Source organism: Hylobates moloch, unplaced genomic scaffold (assembly GCF_009828535.3).
Source record: "Hylobates moloch isolate HMO894 unplaced genomic scaffold, HMol_V3 SCAFFOLD_11, whole genome shotgun sequence".
Classification (NCBI taxonomy): Eukaryota; Metazoa; Chordata; class Mammalia; order Primates; family Hylobatidae; genus Hylobates; species Hylobates moloch.
This window is the reverse complement of record NW_026652286.1, coordinates 37,950,367-37,963,653: the sequence shown is the minus strand read 5'-3', so window position 1 is coordinate 37,963,653 and position 13,287 is coordinate 37,950,367. Positions and strand designations below refer to the sequence as shown.

The 13,287-nt window shown below is 42.1% G+C and overlaps 1 protein-coding gene across 4 annotated transcripts in view; it reads right to left on the bottom strand.

Annotated features, from left to right (window-relative positions):
• The window catches only part of SBF2 (SET binding factor 2), a 513,021-nt gene that overhangs the window by 11,042 nt on the left and 488,692 nt on the right, over positions 1-13,287 (bottom strand). For all 4 annotated transcript variants that reach the window (XR_004250226.2, XM_032166635.2, XM_032166637.2 and 1 more), the window contains 3 exons: positions 7,124-7,250; positions 1,845-1,972; positions 398-631 (listed from right to left, as the gene is read on the bottom strand). Coding sequence is in view for 3 of the 4 variants with exons in the window: in XM_032166635.2 (XP_032022526.1) it covers positions 398-631; positions 1,845-1,972; positions 7,124-7,250 (489 nt within the window). In the remaining variant the exon portion in view is untranslated. The remainder of the gene's footprint in view (positions 1-397; positions 632-1,844; positions 1,973-7,123; positions 7,251-13,287) is intronic.

Here is a 13,287-nt window from a genome sequence, read left to right as displayed (position 1 = left end):
AGGCGCCCGCCAACACGGCCGGCTAATTTTTTTTTTTTTTTTTGTATTTCTTAGTAGAGACGGGGTTTTACTGTGTTAACCAGGATGGTCTTGATCTCCTGACCTTGTGATCTGCCTGCCTTGGCCTCCCAAACTGCTGGGATTACAGGCATGAGCCACCATGCCAGGCTGGAAAATCACTTTTATTGAGATTCTTTTCCAGTAGTGAAGCCTGGTCCCCCACTGATGATGGGGAGCAAATCTGGTTTCTTCATACATGGAGGGTGCTACCATAACCCTAGCCCAGAGTAAGGAAAGCCATGCTCAGAAGTTTGTAAACCATTCTTAGCCTGGTTCCTTTGCCCTCATGCCTCCAGGGCCCCTGGTGCCCCTAGGTGTGTGTCTACAGTTGACTTACACTGAAAAGGCTGGTGAGAGCATCGGGCTGAGTACAGCTGACATCATCGTAGCATGGCCACACTGTTCTCCTCTGGCTCCGTGGCCCAGCTTCTCCAGCCAGGTCAGAGTCCTCGGAGGGGAAGTGCTTGGGGGTTAGCATCATCCAGTCATAGGAAGGGCCTGTGGACAGGGTCTCTTCTATGTAGTAATCCCACTTCTTGAGGCTGGAGACATTTACATTGGGCTTCAGAGCCTGTTAAAGAAAACAGAAATATAGTTTCATCTTGACCCCAAAGTACCCCAAGCTCACTGTCAGGCAAACCCCTAACATTTGTAGAGTCCAGGGGAGGAAGAGTATGAATGGAGTTCAAATACCATATGTCTAAATATTTAAAAGTCATACATTAAGATAAATTATTAAATAAAACATCCTCCAATCCTCCCTCCTACATTGAGAAATGTAACTTCCTAATGACCTAGAATGTCAAGTTCAATAGAGAATTCTAGGATTCCTCAGAATTTTATACTAACAAGTGGTAGCACTGGAGGAGCTGGCCCCAGCCCCCTGTCCTTGGCCTCTCTTCTCCTCCCACCCCTATCTTACATTCTAAGGGTCTTACATGAATGATTATGTATACCCCAGCCCACAAAGTCAAACTCTGTCCACTCTGTCAAACCTGCTACTTTTTGCCATTCTTTGGGCCTTGGGGTCCATGCACTGACTTAGGAGACTGACTTGGAGAAGTAGCCTGGTGAGCAGCCTGAATTTGGGCAAAGAATTCTGAAGTACCGAGACAGAGTATGGTTTAGATGAAGGAAGGGCATCTAAGCATGTACCTTTGGTTTCTTGTACTGCTCACCTCCGTGAGGAGGATGCAGCTGGAGGAAGGCCAGACTAGAGTTCTATGATTGGGGCCCAGGGGAGGGGCCTCTCTTGGCCCTAAGTAATGGTGGAACTGCTTATCAGACCAGTCTGTTCCGTTCCAGGGCGTGTGTTATGTAGATGTGCATGGTGGGGCAGCTGCTCCGAGATATGTTATCCTTCTTGGGCTCAGCTCCAAATATCTCTGCTTCCTACAGGGATCCTTCCATGGCTTTGGTACAGATGAACTTAAAGAAACCTTTTCTAAAGTATTTTAAGGTTTTACAGCTTAGACCACCTGTTGATATTTCAAATTTTGTTAGTTCTTTCTTTCTGGGGAAAGGTGCCTTGCTTTGATTCTCTAGTTTTCCCTTCTAGGTTTTGAGAGCCAGCTCCTAATTTTTGTGGCAAGAATTTAGGGAACAGTCTCCATTTGTGTCACAACCCAAACCTATAGTGTCTCAAACTTTGAAATAGCTTTTTGGTATGAAACCTAGTCCAATGTTTGTTTATAAAAAGCTTAAACTGCTTATATATGTTAAAACTAAGGAAAACCTTAACACAAAATTTCAGAAAATGAAACATAAATGATTTCTTACTCTACCTCTATTTCCAATGGTGAATATAAATAATTAAAGAAAATGGGACTCCTCTTATGCATTCTGTCAATACATTCCCAAATACAGACTCCCTTTTTGGCATGCTTTTCTCCTTTATCATCAAATAAAGTTCCTGTAAATTAAAAAAATCCAACAAAACAAAATTAAATAAATTCATACTTTGCCAAAAAACGTATGATGCATGTAGCAGATAAAAAAGTGGAATATTTTTTATGGCTTTAAAAACAGCAACATTTGTGTGAAAACCTTAGAAAATAACTGCAAAGCTAAAGACAGGAATTAATTTCATAGCTATAGGGAAACAGATCCAGATGGAGGAAACATCAGATAAAGTTTGCCTAAGCAGCCAGCAGTCTATCAATCATGACTCTTCCAACCCTCATCCTGCATCTATATCTAGATTCAAAGAAGTCCATGCAGGAGGCAGTCTACACTTTTCAAGAGAAAATGGAAGGACTTTAGAGTTGATTTGATGAAGCTCAGTAAAAAACATAATTTTATGTTTCTCTTTTAAGTTGTTGGCTGTTTATTATGAAGCCATTTAAAGAGTTTTCTTGTTTAGCAGTGTATATATACTGCAGATCATGGTTACTGAGACTCTAGATGACAGAAGGGTGTAGTCTGTGTCCTTGGGTGACTTAAAAATAAAAGCAGAACTTTTATACCTTTTTCAAATAGTCAATCTATTACTAACATGAGCCCACTTTGTTTTTAATAGGGAGGAAAATGTGTTGGGGTGAGGCAAAAAGTAGTTCTTTAAAAGGCCATGAAGGGTGTCTCAGCAGTGGTGTCTTGCTTGGAATGAAGTGACTCAGTCAAAATCAACATGCATTTTACCAGTTTATAAAAAAAAAAAAAAAAATGACTCAAGCCCAAGATGGCATGAAATTCTATATGTGGGGCCCCTAAGACTAATTAACAATTTCTTCTCTACCTTTTAACTGCAGGGTCCAGTGCAGTAGTTCTCAACCTTGGACATGCATTTAAAAAACCAAGGGCTTTAAAAAAATCCCAATGCCCAGGTCTCACCTCAGATCAATTAAATCGGAATCTCTGGGGATGGCCCGAGATATTAGTTATTTTAAAAGTTCAAGTAACTCCAATGTCCAAAGTTGCAAATGCTCTAGGGGTTGCAGTAAGATTTTGAAAGCCACCATGTATATTGCTCCATTTGGCGCCTTGAGGCATGGATTAGACTGAAAGGCTGTGTGGTGGTCAGCCCAAGTTGAAATAGGCTCTAGCACCTTTGTAGACAGAAAGAGAATGAGCTGAAACCAGAAGAGGAGATGCAATACATGGCCCTGTGTTCCTTAGCGCTATTGTAACACCTTGTAATTGGAACCAAGTCCAATGGACTTTTCTTACAGTATCCATATGGCTGGCTTAGGGCAACATGTACACATATAAGGAACATCTTAAAAACAGTCCAAATCAGACAGCTAGTGCCAAATCCTATCAAATTACAACCCTATAATCCAGTATGTAATAATCAACATATTAAGCTTTTAGGACACAGGAGAATTCATTGTGTTTAAGTTTTTCTGATAAAACCTTAAAAATTATGACTCAGCATGGTGCAGTGGCTCATGTCTGTAATCCCAGCACTTTGGGAGGCTGAGGTGGGCGGATCACTTGAGGTCAGGAGTTTGAGACCAGCCTGCCAACATGGTGAAACCCCTCTCTACTAAAAATACAAAAATCAGCTGGGTGTGGTGGCGGGCACCTGTAATCCCAGCTACTCGGGAGGCTGAGGCAGGACAATCACTTGAACCCAGGAGGTGGAGGTTGCAGTGAGCTGAGATCATGCCACTGCACTCCAGCCTGGCAACAGTGTGAGACTCCATCTCAAAAAAAAAAAAAAAAAAAAAAAATTATGACTGATGAATTCTACCAGCAGTGGTTGAGATTACTTACTCTCCACTTCATCATCTTGGCAGATAGAGGGTAGTTACCACAGCTGTTCCTAAACAAGGTTTCACTGTAGGCTTGATAACGAGTGCATCTACCAGAACACAAGAAGGAACAGACTTCAAGTAGGCAACCTAGTCTGCACTAGGGACATGAAACTAGGATTCTTTGATGTTGATTAGGTGGGTGGCCTAACATCCAGAGAGGAGGCTGGGTAGATGATTTCTACTGAGCCTTCAGCAATGACATTCTAGGATTAGAAATGCAGGTTTATGTGTTGTTGTTTTTGAGACAGGGTCTCAACCCTGTCACCCAGGCTGGAGTGCAGTGGTGTGATCTCGGCTCACTGCAGCCTTGACCTCCTGGGCTCAAGTGATCCTCCCACTGCAGCCTCCTGAACAGCTGAAACTACAGGAGTGTGCCACCACACCCAGCTAATTTTTGTGTTTTTTTTTTTTTTTTGTAGAGATGGGGTTTTGTCATGTTGCCCAGGCTGGTCTTGAACTCCTGGGGCTCAAGCAATCCGCCCGCCTCAGCCTCTCAAAGTGCTAGGATTATAGGTGTGAGCCATTGTACCCAGCCTGTGTTTATGAGTTTTAAGAGGAAACATGTTTCATAGGATGGAAATGCTTATATTTTCAAATAATCATGATAATCTTTCAATATATACCAAACATATCCTTTTATCTGCATCATTTTATTTAATCTTTTCAACAGCCCTGTGTGATAGGCAGGGCTGTTTAGTTTTTCAGATGAGGAAACTGAGACTCAGAGATGAAGTAATTTACCCAAAGTTACTGACATTTTCTGACCCTTGATCTATGGCTCTACCCGTGGGACCAGTGGTGGGTCTCAGACTTGGCAGCATAATGGGCTCACCTGGGGAGTTTTTTTTATTCTTTATTTTTGAGACAGGGTCTCACTCTGTTACCCAGGCTGGAGTGCACTGGTGCGATCTCAGCTCACTACAACCTCTGCCTCATGGGGTCAAGAAATTCTCGTGCTTCAGCCTCCCAAATAGCTGGGATTACAGGCACATGCCAACACGCCTGGCTAATTTTTGTATTTTTAGTAGAGATGGGGTTTCGCCAGGTTGGCCAGACTGGTCTCGAATTCCTGGCCTCAAGCAACTCACCCACCTTGGCCTCCCCAAAGTGCTGGGATTACAGGCGTGAACCACGGCGCCTGGCCTTACCTGGGGAGTTTTAAAAGCTGTTGATGCCTGGGCCTTACCATCACAGATTCTGATTTAAGTGGTTGGGGATGTTGCCTGGACCTTGGAAGTTCTAAAAGCTCCCCAGGTGATTCTAATGTTCAGTCAAGTCTGAGAACCACTGCACTAGACCTTGTTGCTTCTCTAGTGAAGAGAACCACCATCTGCTATAGGAGAAGCCTTGGTCTTTGGCCACATCTGCATGCTACTAAGGTAATTTGCTGATCAGCTTCATTCAGCAAAACAAACTGCTTTATTAAAAAACCAAAAACCTAGCCTGGGCAAGATGGCAGAACCCTATGTCTACAAAAAATACAAAAATTATGTGGGCATGGGGGCACATGCCTGTGGTCCCAGCTACTCAGGAGGCTGAGGTGGGAGGATCGCTTGAGTCCCAGTGGCAGAGGTTGCAGTGAGCCGAGATCCTGCCACTGCACTCCAGCCGGGGAGATAGAGGAGACCCTGCCTCAAAAACAAAACAAAACAAAACAAAACAAACAAAACAAAACAAAACAAAACACCACTCCCCCCGCCCGTGAAACAAAAAAACAAAAAAAACCCCAAAAAACACAACTACTCCAAGGAGGCAAATACCTGCGTTGTACTCCCACCAATATTTGTACATGTTGTTCCTTTCAGTGATAAAGCTGAATGACATGGTGACCCCTGTAGGTACAGGTCAGTCCACTTAAGACCAGGCCTGGCCAGGCGCGGTGGCTCACGCCTGTAATCCCAGCACTTTGGGAGGCTGAGGCAGCCAGACTGCTTGAGGCCAGGAGTTCAAGACCAGCCTGGCCAACATGGTGAAACCTTGTCTCTACTAAAAATACAAAAATTAGCCAGGCATGGTGGCACAGGCCTCTAATCCCGGCTATTAGGGAGGCTGAGGCAGCAGAATTGCTTGAACCTGGGAAATAGAGGTTGCAGTGAGCCAAGATCGCACCAGTGCACTCTAGCCTCAGAGACAGAGTGAGTGGGACTCCGTCTCAAAAAAAAAAAAAAAAAAAAAAGACCAGGCCTGGGGCAGTTGTAATCAGCTATACTTACTACCTTCCCAATAAGCAGTATGCAGATGCTTAAGAAATTAAGGTTTCTGATTGTGATGTGAAGAATAACAATTCCATGAGTCAACAAAGGTCTGGAAGTATAAACAGGATGGGAAATGGTCTCACCAGTGCTCTTTCCCTTATCAAAAGTATGAAATATCATACTAGACAATTTCAATAGGATGCCCTGGAAAGCAGTATTTCCTGATTTCAGATTTCAAACTGAGAACATCAGTAAATATTTTCTTGGAATTAAGAGTCCTCTTTATGGTACTGAGTGCATATAATATATTGAACAGAACTGATTTTTGTTTGCTTAACAAAAATAGTCATGTGTTTCCTCTCCCCCTGTAACAGTTATAAAAGTAAGAAAGTAAAATCCCCTTGGGAAATGTTTTTACCGGGGCTGACTTTCAGAATCTACTCATTACAACTATCAAAAAACAACTATTAAAAACATAGTTCATCACTGTCATTAATAATGCTAGTGATATCTAAAATTTATTGAGCGCTTACTATGCGCTCATGACTGTGCTAAGAGGCTAAGTGACTGTGTGAAGGGTTTACAACTTTTTCCTCATGTGATCATCATGGCCCTGACAGGTGGGATGGTATTACTGTCTTTGTTTTAAAGATGAGGAAACTGAGGCTCAGAGAGGTACTTAACCCCTCCCCAAAATACTCAGTTGGTAACTGGCAATGCTGGGATTTTACCCTGGTCTGTTTGGTCTAGAGCACAGGGTCTTAGCTGCTATTCAAGCTGCCTCCAAGGGCAGGCATGCTTCCTACCAGAGTGCATCAGGGTTGGAAAAACTATGAGTCAAATGTTTCTTCTCAAACAGTGTGATCACTTTGAGGTATCAAAATAGTAAACATATTTAATTTTACAAAGATGCTATAGGAACGACCACCTGCTAAGAGCTAACGTGGCACATAATTTTAGAATTTGGCCACTTATCCTCTCCTCTACATTCATAGTTCAGAGTTAAACCTTAACTCAGCTTGTCACTCTTGGGGGTAGTTACATTATTAGAATTTTCATTAAAAACATGCAGAACTAACAAAAAAGGTGAAACAAGGGCATACAAACACATACCGTGCTCTAATCTTTCATAGTCTGAATCCAGGAGAAATGTTTTAAAGCGATTAGACACATAGTGGAAAGCCAAGAACTTTAAGTAATAGAGATTGAATTCAAACTCAGTTGGATACTGGTTGTGAACCTGAAACACACAAGGCAAAGAAAAGAGTAAGAATCAAACAGAACAAAAAGTGGATGCCAGGCCACTGAAGGCTTAACTGAAACATGCAGGAGACCATTCAGTCATTCACTCAACAAATACCTGAATCCCTACCATGAGTAGAGATGGGAAGGGAACCAGCTTTTCCGAGCACCTACTGTGTGCCAGACACCAGATGAGGGTTTTTTTTTTTTTTTTATAAACATAATCTCATTTAATCTCTATGGTATAGCAAGAGAGGCATTATTATCTCCACTTTACAACTGAGAAAGCATAGGATCAGCAAGATTAAGACATTTACCCAATGACATTAAACAGTAGTTAGCGAGTCCAAATTTAACCCTGGCTTATTAGGCTCCAAAGTCTCTACCCCACTCACTACATTATACTGTGCTTGGCACGTGATAGATATATATTAACATAAGTTATGGTTCTTGCTTTCCAGGCAACTGTGGTGTAATAGTGTGACATACAACAAGAAAAATTGTTCTTACAGAAGTCTGGCAATGAAAAGGATTGAGAAGAGAAGGTGGCCGCTTAAGGGGACAGCAAGAGATGTTTTCTGGTCAAAAGAAATGTGTGTGTGTCTGAAGGCAATCCAGGAGGAGCCAATAGAGAGAATAAATTTTAGAAAAATTTGTTAGCTAATAACTAAGAGAATAAGATCCTGGGAAAGCAAGAATGAATGAGGCTTGGGCCTAGATTTAGGGAACAGCTTTGGAAACAGGGAGGGATGAAAGGTAGGCAAGAGAAAGATAGTTCAAGTGCCAAGGGAAAGGGCAGGAGCTAATGCCTTTTAGCCCTAATTTTTCATCAGTAAATTAGGCAGTGAGGTCATTGGGCACAGGAATAAGAATGAGTGAATGACATGGGAGGCAGAAGGCTGGGTAAAGCTTGGAATGGTCATTGAGCTATAGCACGCTTTAGGCAAACCATATACAGACTGTGGAACCATCTTACATTGGCAGAGGGTAGGCTGATGACCCTGTGACATTCCCCAGTCTGCCTCGCAATCTCACCTCTATGTTGCTCAATCTCTCATGACCAGCTAGAAAATTTTGTTTGGCTGAAATTAAGTTCCAATCATAATTGTACTTACTCAAAAGCTGGTTCAAATTAACACTAAATTTAGGCAAGCTGTCTAAAAGTCAGCGTTCTCCTCCATGTTTAATTTGGCAATACGGACCTGTACTTAGTCAGCTGGGTCAGCCAAAGTGAGCAGGCATGTGTGTGATATGTTGATTGTCCAGTGGACTAATGGGAATTTAAAGTCGTGATCTGGATATCACTGACTTATCAAAATTTATCATCTGGTTAGGAACCTGGTTTTCTGTGATGATTAAAGGGTTTTCTACATTTTCTTACTGGCTTTTTAATGGAACTAAAATTTTAGCTTGTAAGTAATGTAAAATAAAATGGATTTTAGGAAGATGCATTAAAAAAGAGTTTGACTCCTATGCAGTGGGCCTGTAAACCATGGAACTGCTTCCTTGATGTGAGCCACTGCCTTCCTGTTGCATCAGATCTCCACAGGACAGCAGAGCTTTCCATGGGACATGGCTCTGAATAGCTAGGTAGTGTGCCATACTCCAGGTTTGCAGAACTATAAGCATTTGTATTAAGTAGAGTTTTCTCATCAGTGAAAATGAAGGGATAAGAAATCATGGGTTTCCTATGATCATGCAATATGAGCAACTAATTATAAAAACTGGCTGGGTGCGGTGGCTCACGCCTGTAATCCTAGCACCTTTGGGAGACCAAGGTGGAAGGATCTCGAGGCCAGGAGTTTGAGACCAACCTGGGCAACATAGTGAGACCTTTTCTCTACAAAAATTAAAACAATTAGCCAGGTGTGGTGGCACGCGCCTGTAGCCCCAGCTACTCAGGAGGCTGAGGAGGAGGATCACTTGTGTCCAGGAGTTCGAAGCTGCAGTGGAGCCACAATTGTGCCACTGTACTTCAGCCTGGGTGACAGAGTGAGACCCAGTCTCTGAATGAATGAATGAATGATAAAGGCTAAACTTGAAGAGTTTATAGTTATAATAAGCAGATGTGACACATAATTAAGGATCAATATTAAAAAATACCTTTTATTTCCTTGTTTTGTTAGCCCTCTATGTGTGTCTCAGTAGTCAACCATGTCCCTTAATACAGCAATTCTCATTCAAATGCTTGCCTCTACTGATACTTATGCACAGCAAAGAAGGCCCTGGGTTTGACTCTCTAGTAGGCCTGGTTCTCTGGTCTTCCTGGCTCCTTAAGCATTGCTCAGACCTCAAGTTTCCCCCTCAACCTGTCCTGTAATGCCACGCAGAGCTCTCCAGTGTGAGCTGTTGCTTTGGAATCAACAGCCTCATCCCAAGGAGCCAGTGATGGAGAGGGTGGTTACTCAGATTGTGGGTGCTGGGACGGAAGAAGGGGACAGGGCAACTAAGGATGGAACTTGGTTCCCTACCATCTGAGTCCTGGGGAGGAGAAATCTGCAGTGTGCTCAGGCAGGGTGAGCTCCAAGGACAACTGCCCCAACAGCCCTTGGGATAAACCTTCAGTAGTCACAGGCCAGCCCCTCGCTCACTGTTTCCAAGGGAGGAAGAGTTCTTTCCACTGAACCAGTCTACAATATGTTCTAAAATTTCTTTTAAAAATCTTTATTAAAGCCTCAAGGGCCAGGCGTGGTGGGTCACGCCTGTAATCCCAGCACTTTGGGAGGCCGAGGCGGGCGGATCGTGAGGTCAGGAGATTGAGACCATCCTGGCTAACATGGTGAAACCCCATTTCTACTAAAAATACAAAAACAAAATTAGCTGGGCGTGGTGGCAGGCGCCTGTAGTCCCAGCTACTCGGGAGGCTGAGGCGAGAGAAAGAATGGCATGAAACCGGGAGGCGGAGCTTGCAGTGAGCCGAGATTGCGCCACTACACTCCAGCCTGGGCAACAGAGCGAGACTCCGTCTCAAAAAAAAAAAAAAAAAGCCAAACAACAACAACAAAAACTTTATTAAAGCCTCAAAATAACATTTCTCTCAATGACTGTTCCATAGAAACGACATGCCTCATACATACTTGTATCTTTTTCTTGATTATTCTGGTATTTAATCTACTCAGGAATAGAATTTTGAAGACCCACTTCTGAGGTAAAAGTAGAATGGAAATATGATCTTAAGTTGAACTTACAGGCATTTCAGGGAGATCATGTGCTCAGATTAAACGTGAAACTTCTTTACAAGTCAAAAAATGCTTTCATAGCCCAGTATATTGGCCTCACCACAAGCCCTCTACAATTATGCTAGAAAGGTTAGACAATTTTCCAAGGCCTCTTGTACCCACTCCACTGGGACTGGAATTGGTGCGTGGAGAAAGCATCAAGGTGTATACGCTTGGGGGCACTATGCATGTGTCCTCCTGTGTGCCACAGGAGCACCTGCAGTTGCTAACTGTTTGGGGTTGAAAAACAAACCTCCCCAAACTGGGGTTAACGATCAGGTCTACTGGAAGTGGAAGAGAAGATGCAGAGCAGTTTGTTTTTTACTCTTCAGCAATAAAGTAACAAGCATGTAAACATTTCTTTTCTTTGGTGGAAAAAGAAAAGTCAGATAGACCTCAAGGCTGGGTTGATTAGTACCTAGATACCACGTTTAGAATCTGACATTAAGAAACATAAGGAATTTTCTGAGATGTCTTTCTTCCATCATGTAAGAAGAAATGATGAGATGGCTGAACTCTTACGGTGCTTAGATTTCTAGGAAGCAAGAAAAATCATACTTTCTCCATTGAGTCCTGCACCCCAGTGACTCAGTTTGTCCAGTTCAATGGCTTCTTTTCCTCTTTGCCAATGGAACTCACCTAGACTCTTGTGATTTTAATTTGCATTTTCTAATGAAGAATGATGTCAAGTATCTTTTCATGTGCTTATTTGTATGTCTTTGGTGAAATCAGTACAAATATTTTGCCCATTTCAAAAATAAGTTGTTGGCTGGGCACAGTGGCTCATGCCTATAATTCCAGCACTTTGAGAGGCTGAGGTGGGTGGATCACTTGAGGTCAGGAGTTTGTGACCAGCCTGGCCAATAGGGTGAAACACCATTTCTGCTAAAAATAAAAAAATTAGCTGGGCGTGGTGGTGCACACTTGTAATCTGAGCTATTAGGGAGGCTGAGGCGAAAGGATTGCTTGAACCTGGGAGGCGGGGTTGCAGTGAGCCAAGATTTTGCCACTGCACTCCAGCCTCAGGGAAAGAGCAAGACTCTATCTCAAAGAAAAAAAAAAAAAAGGTTGTTTTCTTATTATTGAATTTTAAGGTTTCTTTATGTGTTCTAGATAAATCCTTCAGCAAATATATGGTTTACACATATTTTCTCCCATTGTGTGATTTGGCTTTTCATTTGCTTAACAGGGATTTTAAAAAAGTATTTATTTATTTAAATTATTATTATTTTTTTGAGATGGAGTCTTGCTCTGTTGCCCAGGCTGGAGTGCAGTGGCGCAATCTCAGCTCACTGCAAGCTCCGCCTCCCCGGTTCACGCCATTCTCCTGCCTCAGCCTCTCCAAGTAGCTGGGACTACAGGCGCCCGCCACCACGCCCAGCTAATTTTTTGTATTTTTAGTAGAGAAGGGGTTTCACCATGTTAGCCAGGATGGTCTCGATCTCCTGACCTTGTGATCCACCCGCCTCGGCTTCCCAAAGTGCTGGGATTACAGGCGTGAGCCACCGCGCCAGGCCAAAAAAAAGTATTTATTTTGTTTTTTAGAGGTGGGGTCTTGCTGTGTTGCCCAGGCTGGTCTTGAACTCCTGGGCTCAAGTGATCCCATCTTGGCCTCCCAAAATGCTGGGATTATAGGCTTGAGCCACCATACCCAGGATCAGCCTTATAATATTTGTAGAATCTGTAGTGACGTCATCTTTCTCATTTCTAATATTGGTAATTTGTGTCTTTTTTTTCTCAAGCAGTCTAGCTAGAGCTTTATCAATTTTATTGATATTCTCAAAGAACAGCTTTTGGTTTCATTAGTTTTCTTTATTGTTGGCCACAAGATTTTGGGGGCCTAAAGGCAAGTGTGCTTCAAATAAATTTAGCCTTATTATATAGAATTGGGAATGATTGATAGGTATTTCAGCTAATAAATTAATTCTGTGTCAGCATTTCCCTAAGTATGGTGATGAATAGAGTTTTAGGCTTCTCTCAGGTATCATCTGGATTTTGTTGTTCAAAATAATTTTGTATTTATTTTGTTGCAGGTTAAAAAGTATACAGACTTAAAAGACTAAACTGCATGAAGCATTTTAGTTTTGTTTTTCCGTTATGGAGTGAAACTTGCCAACTTCACTTATTTATAAGAAGACAATCTGAAATGGAATTTGGAGAAACATGAATTTATAGGGTCTTTTTTTTGCCCATGTGCCATTAAGTACTTTGTAAAATTTAAAGGCCCATAAAAATAAGCTATGACTCAAATCCCTGGAAAGATCAACATTTTGGAAGTAAAGTTTAATACATTAAAACTGGGTTCTGCTTTCAGAATTATAAATATTGAGCTACAGGAGACACTATACATCAACACAGTGAAAAACTGGATATGGTTAAACAGACCCTAGAAGAGTATATATAGCGAATATTAATTTTTGTTATTTCACAAATTAAGACTTAACAAACATTGTGTGCTTTGTGTTACATCCTTCCATATTATATGGCCTTAAATATTAAGCTTTGAGGCAAAATTGCCTTGTTATAAAACGGATTGGATTATGTTCATTTTTTGCCAGTTTGCAGTTCAATAGGAAGCAGACAGCAGAAACTCTTGAATATACCAACAATCCATCAGCTACAGCTATTTTGCCAATATTACTGGATAAATTTTAGAATAACCAACCTGTGTAGGGGCAGCTTAGCTGCTCACATAGTGCTCACAAGGAAGGCTCCTATCTTCAAAAGGCAAATAGCTTTTCTCTTTGGGGTAGGACCTAGCATAGTGCTGTCATAAGGTAACCATGAGGAGAATCACATAAAGCCATACCAAAGTGA